At 39.2% G+C, this 17,978-nt stretch overlaps 6 protein-coding genes and 1 non-coding gene across 9 annotated transcripts; 1 reads left to right on the top strand and 6 right to left on the bottom strand.

The window, feature by feature from the left end:
- Positions 1-581: 581 nt before the first annotated feature.
- Positions 582-1,738, bottom strand: LOC103321182 (uncharacterized). Its single transcript, XM_008222967.2, has 3 exons — positions 1,435-1,738; positions 1,058-1,322; positions 582-935 (listed from the first exon to the last, which is right to left on the bottom strand). The coding sequence occupies exons 1-3, from the start codon at positions 1,586-1,588 to the stop codon at positions 695-697; spliced, it is 660 nt and encodes a 219-aa protein (XP_008221189.1). The 5' UTR covers positions 1,589-1,738; the 3' UTR covers positions 582-694.
- A 1,756-nt stretch (positions 1,739-3,494) lies between these two features.
- On the bottom strand, positions 3,495-3,566 carry TRNAP-UGG (transfer RNA proline (anticodon UGG)). Its single transcript has one exon. It is a non-coding gene; the product is annotated as a tRNA-Pro (tRNA).
- Positions 3,567-4,763: 1,197 nt separating this feature from the next.
- On the top strand, positions 4,764-8,329 carry LOC103321183 (HMG (high mobility group) box protein with ARID/BRIGHT DNA-binding domain-containing protein). 2 transcript variants are annotated; one of them, XM_089047221.1, is made up of 6 exons: positions 4,764-5,634; positions 5,874-5,952; positions 6,062-6,224; positions 6,407-6,475; positions 7,523-7,899; positions 8,041-8,329. In XM_089047221.1, exons 1-6 carry the CDS (start codon positions 5,483-5,485, stop codon positions 8,167-8,169), a joined length of 969 nt encoding a protein of 322 aa, XP_088903347.1. In that variant the 5' UTR covers positions 4,764-5,482; the 3' UTR covers positions 8,170-8,329. The 2 variants fall into 2 exon arrangements, with proteins under 2 accessions (XP_088903347.1, XP_008221190.2); XM_008222968.3 differs by having other exon boundaries at positions 4,767-5,634; positions 6,368-6,475.
- Positions 8,330-8,504: 175 nt separating this feature from the next.
- On the bottom strand, positions 8,505-9,732 carry LOC107880100 (Ubiquitin-like superfamily protein). Its single transcript, XM_016792606.2, has 4 exons — positions 9,346-9,732; positions 9,130-9,235; positions 8,935-9,034; positions 8,505-8,799 (listed from the first exon to the last, which is right to left on the bottom strand). The coding sequence occupies exons 1-4, from the start codon at positions 9,689-9,691 to the stop codon at positions 8,704-8,706; spliced, it is 648 nt and encodes a 215-aa protein (XP_016648092.2). The 5' UTR covers positions 9,692-9,732; the 3' UTR covers positions 8,505-8,703.
- A 311-nt stretch (positions 9,733-10,043) lies between these two features.
- LOC103321185 (glutathione S-transferase) lies at positions 10,044-11,482 on the bottom strand. The gene is made up of 3 exons (XM_016792471.2): positions 10,978-11,482; positions 10,843-10,891; positions 10,044-10,717 (listed from the first exon to the last, which is right to left on the bottom strand). Exons 1-3 carry the CDS (start codon positions 11,131-11,133, stop codon positions 10,257-10,259), a joined length of 666 nt encoding a protein of 221 aa, XP_016647957.2. The 5' UTR covers positions 11,134-11,482; the 3' UTR covers positions 10,044-10,256.
- A 146-nt stretch (positions 11,483-11,628) lies between these two features.
- Positions 11,629-13,845, bottom strand: LOC103321184 (mediator of RNA polymerase II transcription subunit). Of its 2 annotated transcripts, none has more exons than XM_008222969.3 (4): positions 13,593-13,845; positions 13,007-13,395; positions 12,329-12,427; positions 11,629-12,009 (listed from the first exon to the last, which is right to left on the bottom strand). In XM_008222969.3, the coding sequence occupies exons 1-4, from the start codon at positions 13,732-13,734 to the stop codon at positions 11,911-11,913; spliced, it is 729 nt and encodes a 242-aa protein (XP_008221191.2). In that variant the 5' UTR covers positions 13,735-13,845; the 3' UTR covers positions 11,629-11,910. The 2 variants fall into 2 exon arrangements, with proteins under 2 accessions (XP_008221191.2, XP_016647958.2); XM_016792472.2 differs by having other exon boundaries at positions 13,598-13,738.
- A 145-nt stretch (positions 13,846-13,990) lies between these two features.
- Positions 13,991-17,532, bottom strand: LOC103321186 (mechanosensitive ion channel protein 8-like). The gene is made up of 5 exons (XM_008222971.2): positions 15,858-17,532; positions 15,474-15,597; positions 15,009-15,302; positions 14,726-14,928; positions 13,991-14,497 (listed from the first exon to the last, which is right to left on the bottom strand). Exons 1-5 carry the CDS (start codon positions 17,231-17,233, stop codon positions 14,191-14,193), a joined length of 2,304 nt encoding a protein of 767 aa, XP_008221193.2. The 5' UTR covers positions 17,234-17,532; the 3' UTR covers positions 13,991-14,190.
- Between the last annotated feature and the right edge of the window lie 446 nt (positions 17,533-17,978).

Below are 17,978 nucleotides of genomic sequence, written 5' to 3'. Positions count from 1 at the left end.
TTTGTCGTAAGAAGGGTGGTTGAACTTTGCCTTGTTTGCTTTTGGTCTGTGATATTGTTTCTCATTGGCTGTTCTTGGGGAAAAGAAATGAAGAATTCTTTGTTATTGATGCATTAATCGAACCAAAGGATTCAGAGAAAAGAAATGTACATGTCAATTTGATAACTATAACGTATGTTCATAGTTTTAAGTTCTTAAATTATATTTAATTAGTTAAAAAATTATTATATTTAATATTTAAATATTATTTTTTTATAGTTCGACTTAGCATCAAACATAGGTCAGTATTTAATCTAGCTTAAGTCAATTTGAATTAATCCAAGTTAGTTTCAGGATTTAGTCCAATTCATATCAATCTGCTGTACTAAACGACCCTTGTAATTTTGTATGGTTAATGGTGGGTTGAGTTGAAGAGCAAATGGTTTGATTTGAACCCAGGCAGCTAATCGGGACTAACTAACTAGTCTTTGTACAATTTGATATTAACCATCTCAACAAAAGGAAAACAAACCATTGTAATTTTGTATGGTTAATGGTGGGTTGAGTTGAAGAGCAAATGGTTTGATTTGAACCCAGGCAGCTAATCGGGACTAACTAACTAGTCTTTGTACAATTTGATATTAACCATCTCAACAAAAGGAAAACAAACCAAAAGGGTTTGCTTTCTTGTATGATGAACCATCTCAAATAAGTGCTATGCGATACAACGCATGGAGTACACAAAAGGAGAGTCCATCATGGACGTAGAAGACGTACAAGGTGCAACGTAGACCCTCGGTCTCGGATGATCACTCTCTAACCCATAGTCCATCATCGGACGGTACTCCAGCTCCTCATCGTGATCATACACAAACTCTGGAATCTCCACCTCATTCCTCCGCACCTGGTCCCACAAAAATTCCAGCCTCTTCACGTACTTTAGCTTCTTGTACAACCTGTTCCAAAAACCACAATCACCGTCACGTTACGTTAGCCCCCGGTTTTTGACTTTAACTTCGGTCAACGTTCCTTTCATAGGCTAGTTCCAAAACAAAATACATGGAAATGATTTTAATACCCTGACTTGAAGAGGAGACGACCAAAGGTGGCAAGGAAGAGTCTGGCCTGCAAACCCGGGTGGACAAAGTAAACAGCTTGGAGACGGTCCTTGAGGGTGATCGGAATAGCGTCGTAGATTGATCGTAGGTTCGAAATTCCAGGGAAGTTGCCGCTGCGATTCACATCCGTGTGCAAATACACCACTGAGAAGGGCCTTTCCCCTAAATTTGGGAATATTTTCTCCTCCAAGTAGTTGTTCACAGCCTCGTTGCTCACGCTTCGAGCTGAACATTTTAGTACATAACCAAATTAAAATTACATTAGAAAGGTACCCCGAAAATTAACCAACAAATTAATAACACGTACAATTTTAATCGAGTAATTAATTATAATTACCTGGAAAAAACTTTCCGACGATGCGGAGAACCTTTCGACCATGTTTGTCTCGACCTTGAATCTTAAAAACTTCAAGTTTGTCTACGAGATGTTGCTGATCTGTTAGAGACAGTCTAGGTGTGGCAGTAGCAGGAGGAGGAGAAGAAATATTCATCTTTGCTGAAATGAAGCAGAGTTCTCTTAAAACGGAAAGCGGTGGGTGGTGGGGTAGTCTTGTTTTGGGCTTTTGAGTTTTTAGAGGGAAAAAAAAGACACAAAAAATCAGATGATGAAGTGCTTTTAAAGTGCAGGGAGGGTTGAGTGAATGTGGACCTTCTCTTTGTTTATATAGTGGGGCGACCGCTGCGGATAGGGTATGGGCCCCAGCGGTAGGGCCCTCATTCAAGAGTGATGGATTGGATTGCGTTGACGAGGAGTATATTCTTAAGAATCTTCCAAATGGATGGATGAATGAACCGAGTCTGATGAAGCAATGCAAAATCTAACTCGGTGCACTGCTAGCTAGCTAGCTTTATCACGAAGCCTCTGCACTTGGCCAAGTTTGCCTGGCCTGGCCTGGCCTGGCTCTTCGTATATATGTTGGTCGTGTAAGGATTGGATTGGATTGATGATATTTGAATGATTAGCAAGCATCAGCATCTTCATCTTCATATTCATCTTAGGAGGAAGGAATTGTGTGGTTGGGACTGTGACATGCCATATCTGTTCCTGACCAAAAATTGGTACGCCCACAATGTTACAGCTGCTGATAATACAAGAGGAATCGACCTTCTATTTATATGAAACCCTGCTTCCATGCATCAATATTCAAATGTTATGCGTGTTACCTAAAATTACATTGACTCTTACAATAAAATTCAAGGAAAAAAAAATCCCTAATAAGGGTTGTAAACTGATACGATTAGGTTAGCATGCATATTTGTTTACATTGAAATTTTATAATGACATGAAACAGATAAAGCACATCGTTTTCTCCTTCAATTGAAGGAGACTCACAACCCTTCAAATCTCGATGGAGACTTAACGCAAACACTTTGTCATTTCAAAACTCATTTATAAACACACCAAGAAATAATATTAATAACGTGGAGGAGTAGTTTTTATTATCCAATTGTTTTATTGAGTTGAGGTGCATGGGCATCGAGATCGGAAAATTAGAACACTGAGTCGCACCGGACGAAAAAAAAATTGGAAAAAAATCGTGTTGACTAAAAATTCAACAAACTGGCACCAAACTCAATTATCTGTTCAAACCAGTTTTAGTGCTGTTTCACACTTTACAAAATCGTACTAGAACGACTGTGTATTTTTTTAATAAGAAATTATTCAAGTCCAATGCTAAATTTCTAATCTCATAACTACTAATTCCCCAAATACAACTTCAAAGTACAGTTCTTTTTTAGACTCAATCACCTCTTGTTATACAGAGCTAATTTAAACAAGACTGATTGGTTTCATAATTTTTTTTCACTAAAATCGAATTTAAACCATACCGGTTGAAAATACCGATTCCAATTCTAGCATGAGGTGGAAATCAGAACGGAAAAGATCGCACCCACCCATACGCGTTGACCCAAATTTATGATTATAGGCTCTGCTTGAACCTTTGTTGATTTGATGATATAGCAAAACAGAAGAGGAACGTATGGTGCCTGTTGGTGTTGGAACTTGGAACTTGGAACTTGGAGGAGGCAAATAAATGAACGGATAATGTATCGTCATCATCAAATCAATCATCCAATTTTTTATCAGGAATGGGATTGATCTGCCCACGGCCATGCCACTGTGTTTAATAAATGCTATGCTGCTAAAAGTTATATGTAGGTTAAACGATAATATAGGTGGTCTGGTCTCTGTCAAGTTCATTATTATATTAATGCATTATGTATGGGTCTGAACTTGATGTAGGCAGACAGAGACATACGTGAATGTGATGTAATTAACTAATTAAGATGAAGAAGAATTGATGATTGCTTGCCTGCAGATTTCTAATATTAATGTTGGTTTTATCTTATGGACCTCTCTTCGGGTCACAAGACAAAAAAAGCAAAAGGTTCACAGGGGCATTCCGAGAATCGAACTCGGGACCTCTCGCACCCAAAGCGAGAATCATACCACTAGACCAAATGCCCTCTGTGATATACGACAATGAATCAAACATATTTATCTTCGTGATATTGTCAATTCTGCTTAACATGATTAAACCGAATTATAAAGAAAACGAGTCCTAAACAGCCTGCTGCTGCTAGCCCAATTATACTTTCTGGGCCGTCCTACTTGCACAGCTTTTAAGCCCACAATAGAAAATTTAATCCTGTTACTACTTACAAGCCGCAAACCCAACGAGTGTTTTTCTTTCTTTCTGTCTGGGCCTTGTAACCCAACAAGAAGTTATTTAATGCAATACAAAGCAAAGCTTGCTGATAAAATACTCGAGAGATAAGAAACTCAAAATCAATGACAAAATAGATTTTCCTAGTCAGCAATCTTAAACCACCCTCGCCCCGCAGTCGAGAAACATTTACGTGATAGCAAAATACTGTTATCTCTGTTTCATATAAATTTTGAGGAATTCTAGTAACCTTTTTTTTAACTTTCTCTATTGGACATTTTCCTTTTTTTACTTGACATGCGTCATTCTCCTTACACTTAAAATAATGTCATTTATATACTATACAAGCTAACTTTTGCTTTCAAAGTTTACCCTTATTAAATGTATTCAATTTATCCATAAAAAATTCATAACTTTCTTACCATCTTATTAATTATTATTTTTAACTTAATTTTTTTTTTAAAAACACGAAGGCTTTAGATAGGAAAAAGAAAGTCCTTTGTGTTTTAAAAAAAAAATGGATATTTCCTCTTTTCTAAAAAAAACAAACATTTTCTTTAAAGAAAATTAATAAGATAGTAAGAAAACTATGAATTTTTTTTTGGATAAATTGAATACATTTAATAAGGATAAACTTGAAAAGCAAAAGTTAACTTTATAATATATTAATGATATTATTTTACATGTAAGAAGAATGACACATATCAAGCAAAATAAAAAGAATATCCTAAAGAGAAAGTTAAAGGGAGTATTACTAGCATTTCCCATAAATTTTTCTGCTCCCGGTCAGTCCTCCTGCTGGTGGTGAAGGACCAAACCAAAGTGAAGTCACCAAATAACTGTTTAGTATTTATTTTCAATGGATAATAAACATGGGGGCCCATATAAACCCAATAACCGGAGTCAAATAAACAAATCCAAGCCTTTTGTGTATATATCAATCAAGGGTTCAAATATTAGCGTGTCCTGGATTAGGTCGGTGGGGTTAAGTGCACTGGAAACAATCAGTCAGAGAAAGGGTAGTCAGATATCTAGCAGCAGATGTACCCAAAGATTTGTTTCAGAAGCAGAAACCTTTCTCTTCAAGTGCATGTCAACCTCTTGGTCTTCGCACAAGACAAGAGAGAGAAGTGCCTTTTCTCCTTTCTCAGCTCTCACTCCTCACTTCTCCCTTCCTCAGACTCACAGGGATTACACACACAGACAGCAGACACAGCTACAGCTACAGCTACAGCTCAGCTGCATGCAGCAGAGATGTCAGACTTCGATCGACTAAATACAAGAGAGAAACAGCTTCAACTCAATAGGAGGAGGGAAGGGAAGGGAAGGGAAGTGTGTAGTTAATAGTAAATTGATTATGAATATATAACCTCTGTGTGTGCGCTCTGCTCTGAATGAAAAATAAATACTCATAAATTAATAAGCAAGCAAAGCACTATTTAATTTAGGAGACTTTGGTTTCAAGATGGACAGAAAATGCCAATTTTGCACAACCGTTACATCCCACGCGTCCAAACTACACTGTTCTCTTCTTTATTAACAACTCAACTTTGGTCAGACTATTTACTGTAGCTTAATTGCAAACTTTATCTCGGAAATCACACCTTTCTTTACTTATCATCATTACTGTTATCTCTCACTCACTTACCCATCACACCCTTTGCCTTTCTTGGTTTTCCGGCGAGCCTGTAAACAACAAGTCGCCGCCGGGAAGAGATGTCGCCGGTGGCAGGAAACAAGGGCTCCAATGGGTTGCTGGGTAGGCATTATCCTGCACCCCATGCTACCCATGAGGAAGTTGTCAAAGACCCTGTTGTTTTCTGGGACACTCTCAGGCGCTTCCACTTGAAGATGAACACCAAGTTTATGTAAGCCTGCCTTCTTCGTCTCCTTGCAATTTTTTTTCTTCTTTCCTTCCTTGGTTTTACCGCAAAATTTATTCTTGGGGATTTGCGCATGATCAGAAATTTAGATACACATATACCTTAGAATTAATGTATTCTTCATGGGAACTTTTAAAGTTGAGCAGTTTTTTGTTCCCCCCTCCCCCTCTTTCTAACATATACTGTATTATTTCACCTCCTCCTCTTTTTTTGTTCCTCCTAAGGATCCCTGTGATTGGAGGAAAGGAGCTAGATTTGCACATATTATATGTAGAGGTAACACGGAGAGGTGGCTTTGAGAAGGTTCGGCTATCTATCCCCTCATTTCCAAAGTACCAAGTATTTTTCAGGTACATTTTATTATACTATTTTACTTTTGCTTTAAAGAAAAAAGATGATGGTTTATATATAGGTTGTTGCAGAGAAGAAATGGAGGGAAGTGGGTGCCATTTTCATGTTCTCCCCAACAACAACAAGCGCTTCTTTTGTGTTGAGGAAACACTACTCAACTCTTCTTTACCATTATGAACAGGTTTACTTCTTTAAGACACAGGGTCCTTTATGTACCCCTACAGGTATTTCTATTTCTTGCCTCGCTTTCTTTTTCTTAATTTTTTTTAAAAAAATCTTTCTCTTGTTGCTCAACCCGGCTTTTATTTTTAGATTTCTAGAGGTCTAACTTAATATTCTCTCTCTCTCTCTCTCTCTCTCTTTGCAGCTACTGCATTTTCCATTAGTAACCATTCTGAGTCTGCAGACAAACCTGAGCTTGCTCTGGTGGAATATTCCCCCAAACACATAAAAGATTGTCCGCATGTCATTGAAGGTAGGTTCATTTTTCTCGACCCTACCTCTCCATCACTCTTGATTGATACACAAAAATCCTACTGGATAAGAATAGTTTCAATCACACAACCACAAATTTTTGATGTGCTTTCTCGGCCTCAAAATTTTATATTTATCAGTACGTCTGGTTTGCTTTTGATCAGGAATATTTCGCGACCTTTATCATTTAACTGAATTATGAATTACGAAAACTTTGCAATTTTCCTATCTAATTTTTCTTTTGTCAAGAAGGAACAAGAAAAACCCACGTGCATATGGGGAAAGTTGAGTGTATTTTCAATTTCACCTTCTCAGGGCCCCACTCCTATCTTCAATGTGCATATGTGGCTGCTATCCATGTACTAGCGTTGAGAGTGTTTGTCTTACATCAAAAGTTAAGGGATCAAGTATGGGTTTATAAAGAGCTACTCCCATTACCAATTGGTTTTGGGGTCGAATCTCAACTTCCTTCATGGTACAGAGCAAGGCTTCACGTGTTGGGCCCAACGGCCACACGCGCTTCCACGCCACTTAATATGTATTGTCCACGTGTTAGGTTTGAAAGTTCGCCACACGCCGGCGTGTTGAGAGTTTGTCTCACATTGAAAAGTTAAAGACCAAGTCTGGATTTATAAGGAGTTGAGCTACTCCCTCCATTGCCAATTGGTTTTGTGGAACCTCAACTTCCTTCAACTAGGTTTGGGTTTTCTTGTATTGTTGTAACTGCATAGATAGTTGTATCACAATACAATATCCATCGACGGGTCGAGGTCAATGATGATCACCCCACATATGACATACAGGACCAGACCAATATCAGGATTTCAAGGAGTGATTCCAATACCTCGGATCATGAATGAGTCTTTTGTGTCATTTGCCAAAAAGCTCCTTGTCTAAAATACGAGCTTTTTGTTTCGGAGCATGTAGAGATGTTGATCATTGATCCATCAGCTTGAACTTAATTTGATATTAGATTTGATTGGAGTGGCTTGCCTATCATAGCATTCATATGCCTAATGTAACTAGCTGCTTTGTATTATTATTCCAGGTACGGGAACCATTGATGGGAAATTTGACTGTGGCTATTTCATAACTGTGAAATTGGGTTCGGAAGTTCTCAGCGGAGTTCTCTACCATCCTAATCAGCAGCCTCTACCTGGTCCTCCTTCTAATCCACTTAGTCCAGCTCCCCAACCTGTTAATGCCATTGTACCATACACCAAAAGATCTTGTCGTCTTTTGGGTTCGAAGAGGAGGAGGAGAAAAAGGGGAGATCCCAACTATCCAAAACCCAACAGGAGTGGCTATAATTTCTATTTTGCTGAAAAGCATTACAAGCTCAAGTCCCTCTACCCAAACAGAGAAAGGGAGTTTACCAAGATGATAGGCGAGTCTTGGAGCAATCTCACTGCAGAAGAGAGGCTGGTAACTAAATTACCTTGTGTTATTAGATTTGCGACTTCATTATCCATATTTGGCTTGGTGGTTTGTGTTCACACCATATCCGTTCCGTTTTTGTTTTTGTTTTTGTTGATTTGTCACATTCTTTGTCATCTTTGTTTATAGGTTTACCAGAATATTGGGTTGCAAGACAAAGAAAGATACAAGAAAGAGTTGAAAGAGTACAAGGAGAGTATGAAGTTCGGGAGTCAGGCAGACCATGGAAATGAACAAAAGTTGATCACTAGAGCTTAAGAAGAGAGTTGAGAGATTGAATCAGCTTTGGGGTGTGTGTGTGTATATGAGAGAGAAAGTAGTCTCTGGTTGTCAAAAAGAAAGTTTATGCAACCATTTTACGGTGCAAGATGATCAAATTCCTAAACTTTAGCTTTAATATGCGAGGGGCACTTAACAACTCCTTCCTGGTTGTTTCTATCGTTTCTGTGAAGAATGCGTCTGTTTCATTGGTTTTAGTTAGTTTCTTATATATAAAATGGTATTTGGTAATTCATTAGAAACAAGGGGGAAAAAAACAGTTTGTAGATCCGGCTCAGCTGCATGCAGCAGGGAAACATAATAAAATGAAGGTGTGGTCGTGCAGTGCAGTGCAGGTCTGCAATCTTTTCTTTACATAGTCTACAAAAAGCATTATATAAATTCCATCCTTGATGATGATGATTGGACATCAAAGATTCATCAGCAGACATGTTCTAATGGCAGCCTACTCTACTTCTACTGCCTATGAGCGAAGGAAAGAGAGAGAGATATACCAAAAGTATCCATTAAGCATCAAGAAAGCTTGCTAAGGCCATGAAAGAAGCGGTGTCTCCTCCTCTTTGAATGCCTATGCGAATCCTTGAGCGCAACATAAGGAACAAAATGCACCTGGACATGGACATATATATATGAATGAAATTACGAATGAACACCGCCCCAAGTAAGTAGTTGATATCAGATACTAATAATACCATGAGAGACATAAATTTCCTAGAGCTTGTTTCAGTTTAATAATAAAAACACCTGAGAATTGTTGCGTATGCCATAATCCTGAAGTGCAGCATTGTCATCAAGTAGCTTGTCATTATGGTATGAGAGGCAAAAATTCCCCCACACGTGCTTCCTGCGAAGACACAAAGTATAAGTATTATTAAGTAGCAGCACAAGATCAAGTGTATCAAGTGTTTTGGAAAGTATTGAGATCAAACATACTAGTACCATGAAATGTGGCGGTGACCCATCTTGGATTGCTCCATGTCGTTGATTTTCTTTTTTATTGCAATTTTAAGGTCCTTGACCGTTGCAGAATTCATGAGCGCCACATCTTCGGTCAGCATATGAAATCAAACCAAAATCAGCTTCGAATTCTGGAATTTTATGATGTACAAATAAAAGGAAACAAAAATTGGAATTGAGAAATTGTTCGAAGAGTACCGAAAGCGGTGGCGTCGAGCTTGAGGACAGAGATGCGCATGGCGCTGCCCAATTCGAGGCAGATGAGGGTGTCGACATCGGATAAGGTTGGGTTTTTGGGAACATCGGAGAGTATAGGATCATCCACAAGGGCAACCAGCGTCGACTGCAGCCTTGCTTTCTTTATCTTGTTTTCTCTATATCCTTCTTCCACGCTAACCTCCCCCTTCCTATTCCTATTACCCTCCTCCTCCATCATCTCCATTATCTGCATCTGGTTTTTTAGGTCTCTCGCGCTCTCGCTGCCACCCTGGATTTCCATTTTCTTGGACTTGGACTGCGAATGGATTTTAGCTTCCACTTCCATTCCAAGTGGTAGGCTTGTTTTGGTTTCATTTGCCAAAAGATGCTATTAAATCAGTGACCCAACCAATTTCACGTGTCTTATTGGGCCCAATGTATTTATTTCCAATTAATTATTTTAATTTTCTGCCTATTTGTACTTTTTATGAAGAAATAAGAACAATCACGAGCGGAAACCACAGGGCACGCAGCAGACCATGTTCCCACCACACACACGGAAAGTGGATAGGTGCCTATTTGTATTTGATTTGAGGAGGAATCAAAGATAATGAATTTGAGTGTCTAATTCACACTTGCATTGCATCCCTTTTTCTTTTGAGTGTGTAATTCTCACTGGTCAAGGAATCCAGTGAAAATGAAGGGGAATTTCATGGTACTACATTATTTTATAAACCAGACAACAATAGTTAAAGACGGGGAAATAAAACAAGCAAAACAAAACAAAACACAAGAAAGATACCACACCAAAATAGTCTCCAAACATCATAAATAATTTATTCAAGCCTTGAATTAAGTTAAGCCGATGCCATAGCAAAAGTGAAGCAGCAAGCAAATGCAAGGCTGAAAATCTAATTTGCAGTAGGCTTCTGCATCTCGACCACCTTCTCCCACGAGTCTCGTGTCGAAATCTCAGTCCACCACCTCCCCACATTGTTTCTAGAAGTAAACAGCTCTCCCCTGTCTGTGGCATTTACCAAGTAGTGGCCGTTGGGCAAGTGGGACAGATCGGCCAGTGAGAATTCATCTCCGGCCAAGAACCGGCTCTTCCCGAGCCTATTTTCATACACGTCAAGCACCTTCTTCAGTTTTTCTTCATTCTGCCTTATCACTCCCTGGTCTTGCTTCAGCTTCATTCTTGGTGCGAATGCGAGCTGAAACACCAGAATTGAGCTTGGAGGGCTGAAGCTTTGCCCTTCTGCTTCCAGCCACTGATCTATGGAGGCTTTTGCCAATGGATTCGTTCCGTACAACCCCTTGTTTCCCTGATCCGCGTACTTGTCACATATGTACCGGCATATGGCTCTGGATTCTGAAAATTACACGAGTAATAATACAATTAAAATGCATACAACAATCCAATTACCCATAATTATTATTTGAACAATAAAAAGGAAATTGATATGCCAAACTGTATAACTGTTAGGTGAATCATACCAAAGAGGGAGATGTCCTCGTCTTGAAAAGCCGGCACTTGTCCAAACGGCTGTTACAACCATGTCACGAAAATGAAAATGAAATGAGATATTAAGTGAGAATGAATACAAATGACATGCGGGAAATGATAGCTACCTGGATCTTGAGATAGTCAGGCTTCTTGTGCTCGCCTTTGGACATGTTGACAGAAATGAGCTGATAATCAACGCCTTTCTCCAGGAGACAGGCCAACACTCTTGACACGGCTGTTGATATGGGTGGTCCGTACACCTTCACCGGAGTAGTCGCCATGACACTTTCTATGGATTGGATTGGATTGGATTGAATTTGATTCTTTCTTTCTATAGAGTAGAACTATTCTGGAGCTTCTAATTAGTGCCTTCCTGTATGGTTTTACTCCATACAAAAGCACGAGGAGCTGCTCTGCCACTTTATCCCTTGCTTAAAGATAGTTGGTTTGATGGGCGCCCCCACCACCAACTACACGTGAATTTAAAAAAAAAAACATAATTTCATGGGGCCAACTTCGGTTTGGGCTTTTAAAAACATAATTTTGGGTTCTCTACATCTCCTGAGGTCCAAATAAGGTCAAGACTAAAGGCACAAGACACACGAGTCATGCCAGGCCTGTCACATTTACTTTTATTTCCGAGGAAGCGAATGAGATGAATTGGGTTGATGTACCCAGTAACAGGCTTCCACAACAATACATGCAGCATGACAATGGAAGTTTTAATACATAATTCAAATCAAACTTTTAATACATGCCTGACAATGGAAGAAGAATTCAAAGAAGGCACTAATCATATCGGAAATTTGATTCCACAACTTGATCTTTAACCTCAGATGTCTCAAGATTTACAAACTTTCGCCACTGTATCTCTAATCTAATATTCTCCTCGTTAAATTTACCCCTGTGAAAATCATAACCAAACCCTCGCCCAAACTGATTGGAAAAGGTAAACAATTATAAATATCACAGATTGTGCAAACTTAATACTAAAGCAAAATCACCTTCAGAGTTCTTCAGTGTGCAAGGACACTATATTTTTCAGATCCATTCCGAAATCAGATGGAACATGGACTTTGCCATGTTGATATGTCAGTAATAAGATCTCGTAGTTGATCTATAAGAAACTTGATATACACATTCTTGTTTGCAAGCTCCTACAAATAAAAACACGGTCAGTAGAATATTTTAACAGAAATATTCTAACAACACAAATAGAGCTCTTCAAAGATTAAGGTCTCAAATTTAACTTCAGTATCATTAAAAACATGAGCTCTAGGAAGGCGAATAATTTCAACAAAAGCTGTCACGAAGATTGTTTAACTTGTTCTTTGTGGTGATCCATCTGGTAGTACCATCATTGTGTTTCAATTTACATGCACCCTCCAAAGAAAATTCAATATTCAACCCCTTTAGAAGCAACTTCACACCCAAACAAATCCAACTCCTTTACATATGTAAAATCATCAACATTACCTTTCTCAAATTGGAGGCTCGCTCATCTAACTTCTCAATTTCAGCTTCACCTGCTGGTGATTCTGAACTGACTACAGTTGAACTAGTTTCAGATGGTGCCTATTAAAAAGAAAACTACTGCATGTTAGCTAATAAGATTCACAAACATGTTGATCTGAGATAAGGTCCAGAAATACAATCGCTGCAAATAGATATTCACATATACACGCAGATAATTCTAAATTTTGTAATGAAGAATTTGCTGCATTTCACTGACCTTGAGATTCCTAGAAAATGGAGCAAACATTTCATTCAAGTCAGTGGGTTAAAAAGCCTCTCCCTTACTCTATTTCAATCAGTTTCATACAAAAAGTTAATACAATTCCTTACTCTTCCAGTTCAATAGTGCGAGTAAATCAATCAAGGGTTCCATCACATAAATAAGTACTTGAAGTTGAAGAAATCACGCTGTACTGGATAATTGGCATCGGTTAAATATTGCACTGCTGCGTAATCTTCTCACGATATAAGTCATTGATTGGGTGACCAAGAAACAAAACTAGAGCAGGAATGACAATTTGTACCTCAAATTGCAAACTCTGTGCATTGTGTATATCATGGTAGTGCCTAATTTGACCATTTAATAGACAAGAATTATGGTAAATTCACCAAATTAAAGGAAAGGGTTTCTGAATTAACCTTCTGAGAGTTGGGAATCGCAGTGAGAACAGCACGGAGTAAGCGCACAGAGTTCGTATACCGAAGCCGAGCCTCTTCAAGAGCTCCTCCGGTGCCAGAACCACCAGCACCAATTAAGTCTCCGTGATGGGTAGAAGTGTTTTCAGAAGAAGATGAATCGCCATTATTGACACCATTTGCGTGGGGAGCAGGACCATTTGCAATGTTCGTAGCAGCTGAAAAAGAGGAAGTGGTGGACCACAATGTGGGGTTGCATAGCTCGTCGTTCATGGAGGAGAGGATCTGGAAAGCTGCCTCTATGGTTTCTTCTAGATGCTTCTGGCCTTCCATTGCTAGCTCTTGCGTTGTCTTAGGGCTTGTTGTATCCTTCTCTTCCATTCTTTTGGACTCTGACATTGGAGAGAGGTTTTTAGAGGAGTTTAGTTTATTGTAAAGGAAAAAGAGGGTCAAAATTTACAAACACAATCGACATCTTCGAATCAGTGAAGATCAGAACACAAGCTGGGTCCCATTAGATAAACTTCCAAACCCTAACAAGCAATAACTAAGAGCCAGATGAAAGAGAAAGAGAGAGTATTCTAATCACCTAACTGATGACCAACAGAGAGTAGAAATTGTGAGATTTGAAGCGGCGGTGGCAAGTTGCTTCTGTTCTGTGAGACGAGAGCGGGGGCGGCTGGGAGAGAGAGAGAGAGAGTGTCGTGGCGGAGAAAATGTTTTGGCAGCATTGGCTAAGGAGCCCAATATAAAGGCCAACCCAAAAAGAAAAGAGGGGGCTTTTTCTTGTGCTGTTTTTGTTGACTGTTGGCCCAGTAAGTGTGGTTTCTGGATTTTGGGTTTTGTTCTTCTTGTTGGGCCTTTGTGCTGTTTTTCTTTGTTCTGCAATCTAGTATGAATTTCCCTCCTGTTTCTTGCCCAACTGTTTGTTTGCATAAATTATACGGCATCCATCCATGTGCGTTGTCAACAATATTCAACAGTAGATTTGTGTGTTTAAGGCTAAGCTTGTCTCAATATTATATGCTCAATACTGTCGGTGATGGATTTGTAGTTTGGTGCATACATATACATACATAATGGAACTTTATCCATAATCTATAATCTAGATGTTAGGCTGAAACTACAAGCTTTCCAGTGCTGCAGGTATCTTAGTGGCAAACAATAGCGTACTTGAAGACTATTCATTAATTTGCTGGTAGCACTGGAGGGACACAAGTTGTCCAATTTGAAGGAAGCTTGTTGGAGGTTAAACTCGGCACGTTTCGGACATTGACATCGAGAGGCAGTAAGCGATACTCAATATCGAGCTCTCTGAACACTTTGATCATCGCCTCAATCAAAAGACTTCTCCTAGTCCATCTCCCCAGCATGTCCTGATGGTTCATCTTGTGTGTAGGCCATACTGATATCTTCAGTTTGTTCAAATCCTCCACATCCCTCATGATCAACATAGGAGCCGTGTACCAGTGGTCGCTCCTGCTTTCAATATACCTGCATAGCATTTTAAGCAGCTACAGCCCAAATTAAGACAGTGAAGATATCATTTCAAAACATAACCCGACAGCAAGTCACATGCCTTTCTCTAATGGAAAATAATTTAATGCACCAAATGTTTTCTAAATGGATGTGTTGTTTCCAAATGTAAAACTATCATTAGAAGGAATTGTAAATTAAAAAAAGGGAGAAATTAAAAAAAGATGGGTCCATTCCAATTCATACCCCTGTATTCTTTCTTTCATAATGGCCAGCTTCTCCAAAGGAGTTGAGATATGAACGCAGAAATCAACAGCATCTCCCATGTCAGGACTACGATGATAATTAGCAATTGGCTTGGTAGCAAGAATACTGTTGGGGTATATGATCTTCTGGTGATCAAACTTCAGAAAGACTGTAGTTAATATATTCATCTCTTCAACTACCATCTGAGAACGTAAAGAACATCAAGTAATTATAAACAATAAGATAATACGCATTAAACATAACTTCAGATTCAAATTTTCACCTGGACCCCTTCCACTTCACAACGATCACCCACATCAAATGGGTGCATTACAAATAGAAATATGATTGCTTCGAATACTGTCTTGCAAGTGTTCCCAAAGATAAATACAACCAGAAGAAGCTGGGAGCTTATGAGGAGAAGGAAGTGGGTGACTGGAATCCCAAGTATAATAAGCCAGATTATCACAATGATGACAGCTACAATGATGTTTAAAATGTTGTGGAGTTCGTCCACAGCTGTTTTTGTATCGTTCAGAGACAATGCTAGTGCTCTTCTTTCTCTAAATGCACTGACCTAAACGAAAAGAGAAAAACACATCCTTTGTTCAATTTATGGTTCATCAATGACAGAAAGCAGAGATTACCTCTTTTGCTTCTCCAGATTTGGACAGGCATAGATTTTAATTGCTGATTAATAGCAAGAACAAACAAGAACAAAGGTAAAAGTGTTGAAATGCATTATTACCACCCAATCTCTAAGAGCGGACTTGCTGATTCTATCACTTTCATTTGCTGCACCAAAGAGATGAATTGTCTTCAAAGCTTCATCCTTATGCATAAATGGCATCAAATCCTCAAGGCAAATGTATCTGTCACAACAAAACGCATTATCACAACATGTTGACAGTAAGTCTCATAGACTACTTCCCTATATGCCTGTGTTGTTTATAAAGAAGGCATTGAGTTTTCAGTCTGAGCAGGTAATCAAGTTGCTGCACAGAAATAACACTAATACAGAATAAAGTACTGTATAATCAAACCATTAAGTGTGTAATTAAACATAGCTTACGTACAGATGAGGATCAAATCAAATCAATATCAAATGGCAAAAGAAATCATGCAAACTTACGAGGACCCTGGCTTGGCCACTTTGAGGAATATTTTCTTGGCTGCCTCTTTTGCTTGGCATTCAGTTTTAATCTCCAAAGAAGAGTCGTCCTCAACATCAGAGTTCAGTATCTGTTCATCTAGAGTGGTTAAGGACCCATGCCGGATGATATTCACCATTCTCCTCATATTCCAAGCTGATACATTCTTCTGATTTAGCTTATGCAAGTGGTCAACCGGGATCTCCTCATCTTGGCTCCCAGACGTTGGCCTAGAAACCCTAGGACTCTTCCCTACTCTGGGGCTATTTTGGCGTCCACTCCCTATAACTCTCCCACTCCTTGCCCTTTGAAGAAGACTTGCCCTGAGCTCACGAGGCATAGTAGCCCCAGCATTCTGAAATTCCCGAATCTCAGCGGCGACCTTTTCCTCTTCTTCTGTATGTTGCCTTTCAAACAGAGGGGGACCAGAAAGCGTCTCAATGACATACTGATTGAATAAGGCCTCCTGAATTCGTTCGAAAAAGGCATTGACATGGAAAGACAAGGCAAGGACCTTAACAAGTATTGTTTTCAGAAGCCATATCAAGGTACCAACCAGAAAACAAATCAAAACCTTGGTTACATAAGGTAAGATCCTACTCTTGGTCTTCTCCTCAACCTTCTTATCAAAAATGAAGTGCCACACAACCAAAACCAAACCCAACCAGAGACAATTCTGGACAGACTTTCTTAAGCCATAAACAAAATACAGAACCCGTTTTCGCAAGAGAAAATTGCGCTCTACAAAGAACACAACCACCCGAATTCCCCAACCCGAAACCAAACGTCCACAAATTAAGGCCAAAACCAATAATTCCCATTTCCACAGTGGAAGATCCGACAGTGTTTGTCTCTTTATAATTGGAATCCAAAGGTTACAAACTAAGGCTGCTATAACAAAAACAAGACTCACCCACTGAAGCAATGTGAGTGCGCTGAACTTGATCCTCTTATACTCTTCTGGAATGTCTTCAATGTCGGCGTCATCCAAAGCATTATCGTCATTTTTTCCAAGCGCTCGTCCAGAACCCGCCACTCTGTCTGATTTTAGGCAGGATTCCTCAGGTGGGTCAAGAAGCCTGGACTTGGTCTTGCTCATTGGTGGCTTCCACGAGTTCCGAGAAAAGGAAGCGTTGGAACTGCATCTCAGAACCTCAGCTCCGCCCGAGTTGGAGGGAGCGTCTGTCAGTGGCAACTCTTTGCTTCTTCGTCGAAAAGATTCAGTGGGTTTTTCTGGTGAGCCACCAACTGTTGTTGTCGTTGGACTTGCTTCTCCGTTGATCTTTGTTGTTTCTTTGCTACAAGAAGCACCGCAATGGTCGATCTTCACTACTACTTGTCCTTCCCTCTGGGCCATTTGACAGTCCTCTTCTTCTTTCTTGTTGATGCTTGAGGTTCCGCCAGCAACTTATCGTGTAGTTGAAAACAAAGGACCTGAAAAATTCCAACTAAGGAACTGCAGTGCAAGAACAAGTGGGGAATACTTGCCTCATAAAAAGAAAAAAGGGAAAAAAAGCACTGAAACTAGACTGTTATCACCACCTTTCGCGAATGCGCGGTGGTTTTCAGGAATGTAAATTATGCCCAAAGCCAAAAGGGTGGGTGCACTTTTTCTTTTTGGGGATGAAAAGTCCTCGTCTGGTTGGTTACATCTCTGTCATCAATTTTGAAATGTGGGCATGACTCATCGGAACAGCATATTTAATTACTTACTAAAACATTCCCAAGTTCAAAATAATCGGCCAACGAATAAATAAAATTGTGAACTATTTTTTGGTTGTCCATGTCTTCGTTTTTTTTTTTAATCAAAGATTATTTTTATACAAACAAAAAAATAAAATAAAGCAGGAGATGAAAAGGAGGAGAAATGCATCAGATTCCCGGCACCCGGTTTTAGCATAAAAATAATTTGGGAATAATATATTTTTGCGTGCTATTATCTATGACGGGGAAGAATCTTTGTCCATCGGTTGAAGTTGAATCCATTTTTTGTTTGTTTTTTTCTATGAGGAAGGACTAAAAGAAGAAAACATCTTAACCCCACCGTCACTTGAATCCAATTTTGCCCAATTTTCATTATTTGTTAATCTATAATATAACAG

Source organism: Prunus mume, linkage group LG2 (genome assembly GCF_029339155.1).
Source record: "Prunus mume cultivar Tortuosa linkage group LG2, ASM2933915v1, whole genome shotgun sequence".
NCBI classification, from domain to species: Eukaryota; Viridiplantae; Streptophyta; class Magnoliopsida; order Rosales; family Rosaceae; genus Prunus; species Prunus mume.
The sequence above is the reverse complement of the archived record's forward strand: the minus strand, read 5'-3'. Positions and strand labels throughout refer to the sequence as shown.

Bases quoted from the DNA above. Each gene is read 5' to 3' on its own strand.
- LOC103321186 (XM_008222971.2), bottom strand. From the start codon at position 17,233: ATGGCCCAGAGGGAAGGACAAGTAGTAGTGAAGATCGACCATTGCGGT. The intron at 15,598-15,857 runs GTAAGTTTGCAT...TTGTTGTGACAG, and splicing joins GTGGCCAAGCCAGGGTCCTC to ATACATTTGCCTTGAGGATT. The intron at 15,303-15,473 runs GTAATAATGCAT...CTTTTCGTTTAG, and splicing joins CCGCTCTTAGAGATTGGGTG to GTCAGTGCATTTAGAGAAAG.
- LOC103321185 (XM_016792471.2), bottom strand. From the start codon at position 11,133: ATGGCGACTACTCCGGTGAAGGTGTACGGACCACCCATATCAACAGCC. The intron at 10,892-10,977 runs GTAGCTATCATT...TGGTTGTAACAG, and splicing joins CTGACTATCTCAAGATCCAG to CCGTTTGGACAAGTGCCGGC. The intron at 10,718-10,842 runs GTATGATTCACC...TGTAATTTTCAG, and splicing joins CGAGGACATCTCCCTCTTTG to AATCCAGAGCCATATGCCGG.
- LOC107880100 (XM_016792606.2), bottom strand. From the start codon at position 9,691: ATGGAAGTGGAAGCTAAAATCCATTCGCAGTCCAAGTCCAAGAAAATG. The intron at 9,035-9,129 runs GTACTAGTATGT...GTGTCTTCGCAG, and splicing joins GGTCACCGCCACATTTCATG to GAAGCACGTGTGGGGGAATT. The intron at 8,800-8,934 runs GTGTTTTTATTA...GTCCATGTCCAG, and splicing joins GCATACGCAACAATTCTCAG to GTGCATTTTGTTCCTTATGT.
- LOC103321182 (XM_008222967.2), bottom strand. From the start codon at position 1,588: ATGAATATTTCTTCTCCTCCTCCTGCTACTGCCACACCTAGACTGTCT. The intron at 1,323-1,434 runs GTAATTATAATT...TAAAATGTTCAG, and splicing joins CGTCGGAAAGTTTTTTCCAG to CTCGAAGCGTGAGCAACGAG. The intron at 936-1,057 runs GTATTAAAATCA...TTTTTGGAACAG, and splicing joins CGTCTCCTCTTCAAGTCAGG to GTTGTACAAGAAGCTAAAGT.
- LOC103321184 (XM_008222969.3), bottom strand. From the start codon at position 13,734: ATGCTGCCAAAACATTTTCTCCGCCACGACACTCTCTCTCTCTCTCTC. The intron at 13,396-13,592 runs GTGATTAGAATA...CTCCAATGTCAG, and splicing joins CTCTGTTGGTCATCAGTTAG to AGTCCAAAAGAATGGAAGAG. The intron at 12,428-13,006 runs GTTAATTCAGAA...TCTTTTTAATAG, and splicing joins CGATTCCCAACTCTCAGAAG to GCACCATCTGAAACTAGTTC.
- LOC103321183 (XM_008222968.3), top strand. From the start codon at position 5,483: ATGTCGCCGGTGGCAGGAAACAAGGGCTCCAATGGGTTGCTGGGTAGG. The intron at 6,225-6,367 runs GTATTTCTATTT...CTCTCTTTGCAG, and splicing joins TCCTTTATGTACCCCTACAG to CTACTGCATTTTCCATTAGT. The intron at 6,476-7,522 runs GTAGGTTCATTT...TTATTATTCCAG, and splicing joins TTGTCCGCATGTCATTGAAG to GTACGGGAACCATTGATGGG.